The sequence below is a fragment of the Akebia trifoliata genome, chromosome 2 (genome assembly GCF_017979445.1).
Source record: "Akebia trifoliata isolate Shusen 1 chromosome 2, ASM1797944v1, whole genome shotgun sequence".
NCBI classification, from domain to species: Eukaryota; Viridiplantae; Streptophyta; class Magnoliopsida; order Ranunculales; family Lardizabalaceae; genus Akebia; species Akebia trifoliata.
The window spans coordinates 5409738-5422585 of NC_141376.1; the positions used below are offsets into that span (position 1 = coordinate 5409738).

The 12848-nt window shown below is 34.5% G+C and overlaps 1 protein-coding gene and 1 pseudogene across 1 annotated transcript; both read left to right on the forward strand.

The window, feature by feature from the left end:
- Nucleotides 1–2251: 2251 nt before the first annotated feature.
- LOC147409051 (dof zinc finger protein DOF5.8-like) lies at nucleotides 2252–3239 on the forward strand. Its single transcript, XM_086424956.1, has one exon. The coding sequence runs from the start codon at nucleotides 2597–2599 to the stop codon at nucleotides 3179–3181; it is 585 nt and encodes a 194-aa protein (XP_086281082.1). The 5' UTR covers nucleotides 2252–2596; the 3' UTR covers nucleotides 3182–3239.
- A 5925-nt stretch (nucleotides 3240–9164) lies between these two features.
- On the forward strand, nucleotides 9165–10237 carry LOC147409052 (putative glucan endo-1,3-beta-glucosidase GVI pseudogene; annotated as a pseudogene).
- Nucleotides 10238–12848: the final 2611 nt, after the last annotated feature.

Below are 12848 nucleotides of genomic sequence, written 5' to 3' on the forward strand. Positions count from 1 at the left end.
TCCCTTGGCATTGAAGCTTGTTACGTCAAAGTGTAGTGCCCTCTCCTCCCTAGGTTTAGTTGCTCACATCACCACAAATGTCTGGGACCGTCCAATGGTTTGGAGCTGGGGACCAGCACTCTACTACAGTACCTACATTGTGGACCTGATAGTGCTTGTAGAAGAAGGATGGTGACATCTTCTGTGCAGTAAGGAAACAAACGTAGAAAACAGAACGAAACCATTTTTCAACAATCTCATGCTCTTGCATCCACTTTCAACAACAAATTCAGACTTCAAACCGACCCATACGTCTTGAACGTTTGACTAAGAAATCTGCTTTTCTTGACCTAATTATCAGTTTAGATTTACCCTCATTTCCATCTCAGTAAGGACTTTTTTTTAATAACCAAATGGCTGTTTGTAGTATGGTTAATTTGTAATGAGAATTACTAAAACCAGTCGCATGCAATAAGCTATCATCCAAAACAGTATGTTCTCTTAATGTTTGCATTATCTTTGAAGTGAACTCATTCGTCCCCCTAATTCATTGATATAAAATGCTTCTCAAACTTGAATTAAGGTTTGATGTATTAGAATTAAATAGAGAGAGGGAGAGAGTGATAGTAGTTTTATTTTTTGATGACCAAACTGGTCCCTTATATAGTGAGGAATGCCTCAAATAGAGACATCAGTTAGGAAAAGACATTGGGAAGCCAATTAAGATATCAAACCCTACGAAATCATCCTTTGGTGTTAAACCTGTTGGATCATCAAATAGTAGCCTGAGTGTCCAAGTCGGATCCGTCCATTGAGGTGCCTAGCAGGTGTTCCCCTCATTTCTTGTAGCAAGAAATGAGAGAGAAATGGGCATCCTATTTCTAAAGTTCATTTCACTTGTATCTCTTGAGGAAAATCATCCATCGATCTATACACACTACCATCTCTGCCAAATGTTGAATGCAGTATCGTACAAAGACATTTTTGACATTTTTTTTTTTTTTTTAAAGAAAAAAAAAAAAAAACAATGCGCTGATTTTCTAACCAGAAAGTCTTCACTCAGCTGATGTGGTACTGACATGTAACCATAGATTTTTTTTCTTGGGAAACACAACTGTAATTTTTATAAAAGATGTTTTGTTGTGTATTCTGATGAAAAACATCTATGATTCCAAAAACAAAACAAAAAAAAATCTTCGATTGGGAAATTGGAATATAGTAGCAGCGCAGCTGAACGGGACAATGTTTGGGCACTATCTCAATCCAAAATTGAATGAATTGTAAAATTTGGAATCCACCCTTAGCATTGTGGGATCAAAACATTAAGCCCTGATTCTTTTAGGCGGGGAAAGATGGTTACAAAGCACTTATCATGATGACTCTTTTTTTAACTGTTTTGCTCAAAGTTTTTCTTGGCATCTTAAGAAGCACCTTCACTCAGTACATTTGGCAGTATTCCTTTGATTTAACAACTAAACAGCAAATCCTTACGTCATGTCGTGTAAATTAGGTCAAAGTTGAATGATAGCCCGCTCCGTAATCCAAGCGGTGTCTAGGTTGGTTGGTTCACAGTCGTTTTCTCACACACACACACCAATCAAGAATAGTAAATTGAAATAGGTAGAACCAAACAAAATCAAAGTTTCTTGGGATTCGAGAGCCGCAACTGTAGGTGGAAAAAAGAAAAACACTTCCCTTATTAACTTAATAATCTTACTAAGGTTTGTACATTGGCTATTCAACTTCACAGCCTTCTACATTTTATTGAAAAATAAAATTCAACTGTAAAAGTAATTTTTTCTTTTTAATTCTTAAGATGAGATCATGTTTTTGGATAGCTCATGATCCTAATCTTACATAATTAGTCAGGCTGGTATGACTAAAAAAATAAAAGTTTCTTAATGTTAAATTAGAGTCGCCTGAGACGCGCATGTCAAATCAAAATAAAATCCCCAGCAATTAGTATCTGTTTCACTCTCTAACACAGCTGTCATCCTTTACGTTGTAGGAGAGAGAGAGGATTTCGAGTCTTAGGAGGTACGACTTAAAGGTTAGGATTTGTTTTTTCTTTCGCATCGATCATTTTTTTAGACGAAGTTGTGATTTTAATTAAATAAAATTAGTTGTATTTTATTATATAATTAGACATTCCATGAAAACAATTAACCGTACGTTACGAACCGTGATAAAATGACTCCACACGTGACATACTCATAATACTCACCTGACGTGGGATGTATCAGAACCATTGATTTTCTTTCATCAGGATACACAAATGACAGATTTATGGGGATGTGTGCTTGTGTATCCTGAGGCATAAAGTCTATGGTTCTGGAACGTAGCTGAATATTTTGAGAATGCCCGTGGGAGGGACTCATTTAATCCTTACTCTGTTTTTTCTTTTTTTCCTTCTTTTTTCTTATAGAGTTGATTTCAATCCTAGAATAGAAAGGTCCTTAATTAAAACAGTGTATCTCCTTAAAAGAAACCCTCTCTCTCTCTCTCTCCTTTATAAATTGAAGGTATCCTCACTCTCTCTCTCTCTCTCTCTCTCTCTCTCTCTCTCTCTCTCTAATTACAGTTTATAAAATTATAAGACATAATATACAGAAAGAGAATGTCGTCAGATTCCGGTGAAAGATACAAGGAGAAACAGCGACACAGGGGCAGTAAGGCAAGTGAGAAAGAACGGCTCCCATGCCCAAGATGCGAGTCCAACAACACCAAGTTCTGCTATTACAACAACTACAACCTCACTCAGCCTCGTCATTTCTGCAAGTCCTGCCGCCGCTATTGGACGCAAGGTGGCTCCCTCCGCAACATACCCGTTGGTGGTGTCACCCGCAAGAACCCGAAGCGATCCCGCTCCTCCTCCTCCTCCTCCTCTCAACACCACATACAACAACCGTCCACTTCCGTTCCGTTGTATGGAAACATTAACGACTCCGCAAGTTTTACTTCCTTGCTCAACACACCACAGAGTCCAGGGCTTTTTGCACTTGGTGGATTTGGGTTTGGGTTTGGGCTTGGGCTTGGTTTTGAGGAAATGGGGATTGGGCTTGAACGAGGAGAGTATTGGCCTTTGATGGAAGCTGGTGATAACAACACGTGGCAGCTTGGGAGCGGAGATGGTGGTGGTTGCATTGGGTGGTCTGAGCTTGCGATTTCTACGCCTGCAAATGTTACGAATTCTGAACTCTGAAGTGAGTGGTTAAGTTTCGCCGTTTCGGGTTTCAGTTGTCTTCTTTTTTCTTTTCTTTTCTTTAAAAAAAAAAAAAAACAAAATTCTAGTGTGTAACATAGTTGGACACTGTGTCTAGCTACTGCTGAGAAGAACTGATCCCTAGGCAACTACGAACAACACCCCATCTCAATTGGTCATTGGACATTGTCTGTGTGTGTCCAACGACGTTGGATACTAGAAAATTATGAGGTAAAACGGGAATACGTATTAGGGTGGGTGTATTTTTTGGGCATTGCTACTTCCATGCAAATTAATTTGCTTTTAATTATCTTATTATTAAATAATAGTGAAAAGGAAAATAATTTTGGGAGTATGAGACTCACTCCTCCCTCTCTCCCATTGTTTTTTTTTTTTTTTTTTTTTTTTTTTTGAGTTTTAGGTTTTCAATTAGGATAAAATAGATAAATAGTCATATTCCAATTACCTAAAATGTTGCCCAGCAATTTGGAGCAAATTATGTTGCTGAAAGAAAATTATAAATCAAGTTTTATGAAAGTTTGCATTTAATTAAAATTAGGAATTTTTTTTTTTTTTAACCTTCTGTTTAATGGTATTGGTAATTTGACTATGTAAAATGTAACTCTTAATTAGCTCCTCAAATCATCTTCCCAAGGTTTGCACCCTCAGATGATCCTGGGGAATTGTGAACGTAAAATCTCGATGATTTTTTATTTGCCTCTATTACAATAACCGAACACACCTCTGATCCATAAGGTTACTATCATTTATGGAAAGAATTAGGATCCAGAACGGTATGTCTATGCGGCAGGATTTAGTTGGTGTTTTAAACACATTGAGCTCCTAGACAAGTCGTGCACGCAACCTTATGTGTTTTAAATCCAACCAAAATGTACCAAGTACACACCATCTGTTGGTATTGGAAAATAACACCATTCTAGACCAATTCTCTAATGGAAAATGCTAGCTTCACCAACGAGTTGAGGCTCACCACTAACATGACCGTTGGGATGGTAGTTAAAAATGTGTCCCTAAGATAAGAAAAAGTGTATTAATCCCTACAAGATTGAACATGATAATCTCCGAGAAATCTTTTTTTTTTTTCCGTAAATTCTAGTGTTTGATGGAGGTTAGAAAAGTCCATAAAATATATTACCAACAAGAGGCCATGAAATTAGTATAGTACACCTAATGGCCTAAAATGGCGTGACCCTTTGCAACAAAAGAAAGCTATAGCTTCAATTTGGGGTTTAATGTCTAACAAAAATAAAATTCTAAATGTTATGGTTGGTGGGGAAATTAAATTCGGTGTTTCCCCTAAAACAGGCGTATGATGAGTTCTTAGGGAGACACACATTGCACTGGGACCCATCACTTAGGTTGACAAATATATATATATATAGGGAGGGGGTGATGATCATGACATGCTACCAACTACCATGGCCCACTTTGATCACCAACACCTCTTCTTAACTTTACCACTATAGTCAATAGTATTGTAAATGTAATTACATCCATATGCAACACTTATGGCAGATGAATTAATTTCTAATTTTGCATATGGCATGCTAGAGCCTTTCAAATCCAAATGTATGGAGATTTCAGAAACTGGGGTGGGAATTTTTTGAATGCAACACCACAATAACACAGCCGAGTCCTATCTAGAGTTTTCAAATCCTAATGTATCGAGATTTCAGAAACCGGGGTGGGAATCCCTTGAATGAATCATCACAATAACACGGCCGAATCCTATCTAGAGCCTCTCAAATCCGAATGAATCAAGATTTCGGAAACTGGGGTGGGAACCCTTTGAATGCAACACCACAATAACACGACCAAGTCCTATCTAGAGCCCTTTCAGATCTGAATGGATCAAGATTTTAGAAACTGGGGTGGGAACCCTTTGAATGCAATGCCACAATAACATGGCCGAGTCCAAGTCCTATAAAGAGCCTTTCACATTTGAATGGTTCGAGATTTCAGAAACTGTGGTGGGAACCCCTTGAGTGCAACACCACAATAACACAGCCGAGTCCTATCTAGAGGCCAACCTTCACAAAGAATAAATTTATGTACATCCCTTCAATTTCATGATAATGCCAAATTATTAGGTTATTATAACAAATCATATCTAACTGTACATGCTTCTCCTTTCGTTTCTCTTAAAAATATTCTTTCATTTTTTGTTTGGTTTGCAAAAGTCATACCTCCATGTCATTAAGGTTATTTAGATTAAAAATGGTGCTAGAGTTAGATTCTCACAAGATCTTACAACAACAAAAATATTGGATAAATTTCAAATATATATATATATATATATATTTATAATAATAATTATAACTTGCCTGTACCTAGGGAATGGTCATCCCCTTTGCAGTTAAAGAGGTAAAAGAGGAAAGAGTATAAAGTTCTAGAGGTATTATTAATAGAAAAGGGGGAGAAGGATAAAATGCAATAAAGGTGAAAAAGAATTATTGTAAAATAGGGAGAAGAAGAAAGAGAATATAGTTGGAGGGATATTATTGAAAACAAGTAGAAGATAAAAAATAATGAAGTTGAAATTATTTCTTTAGATACATGTGAGATTGAATCTAAAGCATTCTTTATAAAGGATAAACCTTGAAGAAAGACAACCATTGTGTTTTATTAAATAAACTAGAGTTTGTCCATACTCACGGCACTGACATTTCCCTTGAGGTTTAATGGGTTAAAAGAGACAAAATAATTAAATTGAAGGGGTATTATTGAAAAATCTTTGATTTAAATGAAGTTAAAAGAAAAAAGAAAAAAAATAAAGTTAGAAAAGGTATTATTGAAAAGGAGGGAGGGAGGAGATGAAAGACAATAATATGAGATAGTGGTGGAACACACAAAATTATAGTAGTATGATGAGAAGTTTATCCCCCTCCTTCTCCCCCTCAACAAAGCACAAAATTCTAATGCTGGATGTGATGTTTATCTCCTACAAAATAATAGCAATTATGAATCTTACAATTGTGTTTTATTATATAGATTTTCTTTGATATTCCTAAAAACTTGATGTTTACAACAAACAACAATTAAACCTCGGGGCATTTGCAATCTCCTTTTGGTGGTAAAAGGAATTAGAGATTCCATTAAATTGAACATTGTTTTTTTCTAGAAGAAATCACGTATCTTCCTTTGGGGGATAAAGGGAAATGTTAAATGAGTTCTCATCTTTGCTTGAATAAATTTTAACTATTAATTAGAAGAGAATGCTTCATTGGGTGAGTGAAAATCGAGATCTATATTATCATCATCATCAATACAAATCCTTTGCCATATTATTTTGGGCATCTCAAGATGTGAACACAAATTTTTTGCGCTATAATTTGGTGTTTAACAACTCATAATGCAACACACAACCTTACCTCTCTATTGCACTACCTCTTACTAATGCAACAAATTGTTAATTCCTCTTTATTCATATGTTTTTTATCCATAAAATTTTCAAAATTAGTAACTTTCAAAATTTTAATAATTCAATTAAGTAAAAAACCATCATTGGTAAGTAATGATATCTAGTGCTTGATATTTTTAATGGTGCGGATCATGGGACATAAGTAAAAACATATGTAAAAATTATGTAGTAACAATCATTATTCAAAATATGACTTAGAAGTTTCAGATTGAGCTGACTTTTTGTTAGGACGATCTCTATGATGAGAAGATCATCCTGAAAAAAGGTCATCCAATCTGCAACTTCTAATCCCATCTAAAGTGATTTAAAATGTGAATTATCGATTTTTTACCAATAATTTGTAGAACACTTTTGATAAATTTAGAAATTTCAGATTGGACTGATTTTTTTTTTTTCAGAAAATTATATTTTGCATTAAAACAATAACAGGAACAATACGACTAGTTGAGCCTCAAGTGCACCCGTGTGCCTTTTCTCATACTAGAAATTTAGAAACAAAGGACACGGATATACTACTATACAAACCATAGTCACGGTAGTATTCTAATACAATACCCAAATCAACGCCAGCTGTTCAATTATACAAGAATTACGACACTAATAACACTTTTAAGAATCTCTAATAGCACTTTTAACACCGAAATCAATTGGTCCTATATATTTACTTACTTTACCAAAATGAGTATATACACTTCTGTTTTTTTTTTTTTTTTAATTCCTTGAATTGTGACTTACGTGGCAGGTATTGATTTGTGGGAGAAGGGTTTCAATCCTCCACCTGGCTGCATAGGATCTGTACTCAATAAGGTAATACAAGTGGTATTAGAATTACTATTTTTCCCAAATAGATTTCGAAAAGAGATTAATTAGACCAAGTTAGACTGGGATTAGAAAGATTTTTCTTATTTAGCACTAATAATAGTTTCCATCCGATTTTACTAAAGATTTTTTGTTTTTGTTTGTTTTTTTTGTTTTTTTTTGTGTTTTTTTGTTTTTTTTAAAGTTTCTGCGTGCATTGAGCTTTGTTAGTACACACAAACTTTTCGAGGAGTGGGGAGGTATGACCCTGCAATTGTTTTTAACTACTTTATTTTTCTAAGCATATCTCTTCAAATATTATTCATATTTTAATTTTATTTTCTGCATTAATATAGAACTTATCTTCCTTCAGGTGTATTTTTTCAATGGTTTTTTTAAAACACATCGATTCTAGTGTTTGGAAATAATTCAAGAAACTAGACAAGACCCTAAAAGTGGGCTGATAGATGATTCCGGGGTGTGTTTGTCCTAAAAAGAAAAAAAACAAGATACCTATAAGAACCGAGATATTTTGACTCGAGTATTTTCTTTTGGTCTAACGTGGTGAGGGTACAGAACCGTTGATCGATTTTTTTTTAGGGATACACTAGAAATCGTTCAACGATTTTGTGTCCTTGCCACATCAAATCGAGTGAAAATATTTGAATCAGAAAATCATTAGTCTATCTATATTTTTAGATTCAATAATAGGAAAAGATTCATAGAATCCTGAATCTTTCAAGATCTTACATGTATTGAGGGAATCTCTCCAAATTACAAAATTACCTCCGTTAAATTTGTGTGATTGGGATTCGGTAAATTCTGAATTGACTTTCCTATGAGTGAAAATTCTCTCACAGTAGTAGAGACATTTAAGATACATGTGGTGCCTATGAACAAAGAGAGTCGACGATACCAAAAATCTCTCAAATGGTAGTAGAGACATTTGTTATTGTTAAGAAAGCATTTACATCTCATGTATGATTACATTTGCTATTTATTACATAGTTGCCCTTGTGAACCTACATTCGACTCAAGCGCATAAAGGTAAGTTCATTAAATTATAATTATAATTTTACGAAAAAGGTTTGATAAGTCAAAAGATTTAATGAATTTTCCTTTATGCCCTTGAGACGAATGTTGGTTCACAAGGGCAAATAAGTAAATAGCAAATGTGATCATACATGAGATTTAACTGCTTTCGTAATAATAACAAAAAAATCATGAAAGTTCAATAGCCGTCCATTTTTAAAACCTGGGATCAAGTCCAAATTTTTTTTTTTTTTTAATCTGAGTTTTTCCATGAAATTTTAGAGGGCTGTGGTGTTGGATTACTAATGTGGTTATCCATTTGAACAAAATGACCCTAAGTAAGACTTAAAATCTTAAGGAAAGTTTTTATTGGAAACATAAACCATTTGCATTCATGTTATAATTTGGTCTAATAATCAATTTAAAATTAATATATTCTATATTTTCACAGAACTAACATCTTTTAGATTTTTGTGTTTTAAAAATTTAACATTTTTTATCGACTTGGGTTAGTCACTATTGATTGTAATAACCTGAGTACGATATTTAATACTAAAAATTAATTGTTAGTTTAATACACTTGTTTCTATTTATCATTCTTCTTGATTTAAATAGATTAAATTTGTTTAATTTGATAGTTATATTGACTTAGCATGAAATTCACAGAGGAAAGCTCTTGATTGAACACTCCAAATTAAGAGAATTGTTTCGATGGATCGATATCTCTTCTCGTGTTCGTCTGTTTTTCTGCTTATTCTGATTCAATTACTAGGCTTGACAGGTATATATCAGCAAAAAATCCAATGGTTTTGATATTTATGTACTTGTACATTACTGTTTTTCTTAAGTATACTAATTTATGTATATTTTGCATTAATGCAGTTGCTCAAGGTATTGGTGTGAACTATGGAATGTTGGGTGACAATCTTCCAACTCCAGACCAGGTGCTAGGTCTGTACCAATCAAGAAACATTTCAAAGCTTCGCCTTTTCGACCCCAACCCATGGATCAGGAATTGAAGTAGTCCTCGGAGTCCATAACCTAGACCTCGCACGTCTAGCAAATGACCCATCTTATGATACTACTTGGATCAACACTCATGTGATCCCATACGCACCCACGGTGCATTTCCATTATGTGTCCGTTGGCAACGAGGTTATCCCGGGTGACTTAGCAGCATATGTGTTTCCAGCCATGCAGAACTTAGATGTTGCATTCAGAGCTGCCAACCTTTCAATCCCTGTTAGTACAAGTGTGTTCTTGACTGTGTTAGGGACATCATACCCTCCTTCCAAAGGAGAATTCTCGGCAGAATCCGTGCCTATAATGAGACCTATTGTTGAATTCTTGGAATCAAAGAATTACCCTCTCCTTTGCAATGCGTACCCTTCTTTTGCCTATTCTGCAGACCCGAAAACCATCCGATTGGACTATGCAATCTTCAACACTACAAAGGTGGTTGTACAGGACGAGGCACTCGGGTATACGAACATTTTTATGCCATGCTCAATGCATTGTATTGGGAACTAGAGTTGGCAGGTGCACCCAATGTTGAGATCGTTGTGAGTGAGACAGGAATTGATATTGCCCAGACCTATAACAATGACGTGATTGCACATGTGACATCTACAATTGGGACACCAAAGAAGCCAGGGAAGAGCATAGAAACTTATGTGTTTGCAATGTTCAATGAGGACCTCAAGCCTGTTGGGACTGAGCAACACTTCGGTATATTTCACCCAGACATGACTGAGGTGTATCAAGTTAATTTCTCGCCGCAATGATTTTGTAATCGGGTTAAGGGATTTGGTTTTTCTTTTTCTCTCCATTAATTTATGCCATATGAAATTAGACGATTCAATTGAAAATAGTATATAATTTTTTCTTTCTCTCCATTTTTTTGACCCAGATGTCTATCGGTCAAATTATTATGTGCATTATCGAACTTCAATGGTTTAATTTTACATGAAATAATAGGTAATCCTAGTACTTTGTGATTTGTGCCATTACCGAGTTAGTAATTTATAACTGGACCAAAAATCAGCTGTTATGAGAATCGGATAATTGTACATTTGTAGTAATTTATGTTCCCAAGGGAATATTATTTGTTTATTAGATGTTAAGATTATATGTGATGGTGTTGAATTTTGGTCAAGAAAAGAAAATCTACTAAATGGGGTCTTCTGAAACCTTATGTTAAGAGTTATGATTCTCATCAACAGTACTAATCCTCTGTTTTGGCAACAAATATTAATCCAATTGATAAAGTTTTTTTTTTTTTTTTTCAAGTAAATCCCTGTCTTTAAAAAGACTTAAAATGCATAATTGTCCGTATATATAAAATGAATATCAAACTCATATTATAGAGATTTGGGAGAGTTTTCTATTTGTTATTATTATTTTTTTACAAGTCCGGATTGTAAATATAGAGGGTTAAATCAGTAAGATATCTGGACCCTACATGTGTCTTAAGAGCTAGACTAAAAGGAGACTACAACTAAATGGTTTTTGCTCCTAAGTGGTACCTAAGGCACCCAACTTATCTGAAGGACAAAGCTCAAATGTCAGTTCTACCCAGCATATAAACCAAGTAATTTAGATTTGTGGGTTGTCATCAAGTCAACCCAGATCCCTTAATTTTAAGAAAAATCCCAGGAATCAAGGAAATAGATAATAGAGTCCATGTGAATATTTCCCTTTCTTAGTAACTTCTCCTAAAAGTAAAGAATCCTCACTGGAGATCTCTGAAGATTAGGGATCTCGAGGAAATTCCTTATTTGAAGAGATTTCAAGGAAAAACTATAAATAGAGGTGGAGACCTAGAGGAAAGGGATTTGAAAATGGAGAGGTCAAAGAGTCTATTACTAGTTAACTTGAGAACTAACTTTATCATCGAAGGATTTTTAACGGGTACCACACCAGTATCACTACTAATCGGAGGAAGCAAAGAGTGTGGGGCGAATCGAAGGAGTTGAGTTGTAAGAGATAACACGAAATCACCTCTACTATAAACATTCTCAAACATAAAATTAAATAAATAGTCAAATTGCACCTTTGGAACACTAATATAGCAGGGAATTTGTTGATTTTGAAAGTAGTGAATCCTCTAATTTACTAATATGGTCAATAGTACTGTAAATGTAATTACATCCATGTGCAACACTTATGGCAGATGCACTAGTTTCTAATTTTGCATATAGCATGCTAAGAGCCTTTCAAAGCCAAATGTATCGAGATTTCAGCAACTGAGGTGGGAACCCTTTGAATGCATCACCACAATAACACAGCCGAATCCTATCTAGAGCCTTTCAAATCCGAATGTATCGCAATTTCAGAAACTGGGGTGGGAACCCTTTGAATGCATCACACCACAATAACACGGCTAAGTCCTATCTAGAGCCTTTCAAATCTGAATGTGTCGAGATTTCAGAAACTGGGGTGGGAACACTTTGAATGCAACACCACATGTAGAGGTCAACCTTCACAAAGAATAAATGTCGTATAATAGCAAATCATATCTAACTACACGCTTCTCCTTTCTTTTCTCTTAAAAAATATTACTTCATTTTTCGTTTGATTTGCATATGTCATACCCATATATCAGTAAGGTTACTTAAATTAAAAATGGTGGTACAGGTAGATTCTCAAAAGATCTTACAACAATAAACATATTGGATAATTTTTTTTTTAATTATTTATAGTAATAATTAGAACTTGCCCCTACCTATGGCCCAGTCATCCTTAGGACTGTCAATTGAACCCGCAAAAGTAGGGTCACGCTCAATAGTTTTCAACCCGTCAAATCTGGGTTGGGCTAGGACTACTAATGCCCAGCCCCTAACCCACTATTATATATTTTAGCAACACTCATAAAATATTAATTTGATAAATATTTTTTAAATTTTAATAATTCAATTAAGTTAAAAAACATTCACTGATAAGCAATGATATCTAGCGATAGATATTTTTATGTAATTTTAACATTAATATTTTACTTAGATTTTGAACTTCTTATTTTATTCTTAAATTTTGAATATATATAAGGTCGGGTTCCATAGACAATGTTCAAGAAAACGTGACCATTCATTTTTTACTGTTACAAATAACTACTTTTTATAGGGATGATCTCATCCTCTCTCTCTCTCTCTCTTTACATATATACATGGGTTGGGTTACTTTGACAAAATCCTAAATAACATTTTAGATAAAGTTGTCCTATATGATTAAAATATTTCAAAATGGACTAATTTTTTGTGAAGATGATCTCTATGATGAGAAAATCATCCTCACAAAAAATTAGCCAATTCTAAAATTCCTTACCCTAATTTATAAGTTGAAGAATCGTCAATTTTTTACCGTTAGGTTGTAACAATTTTTCATGAGATTAGAAGTTTC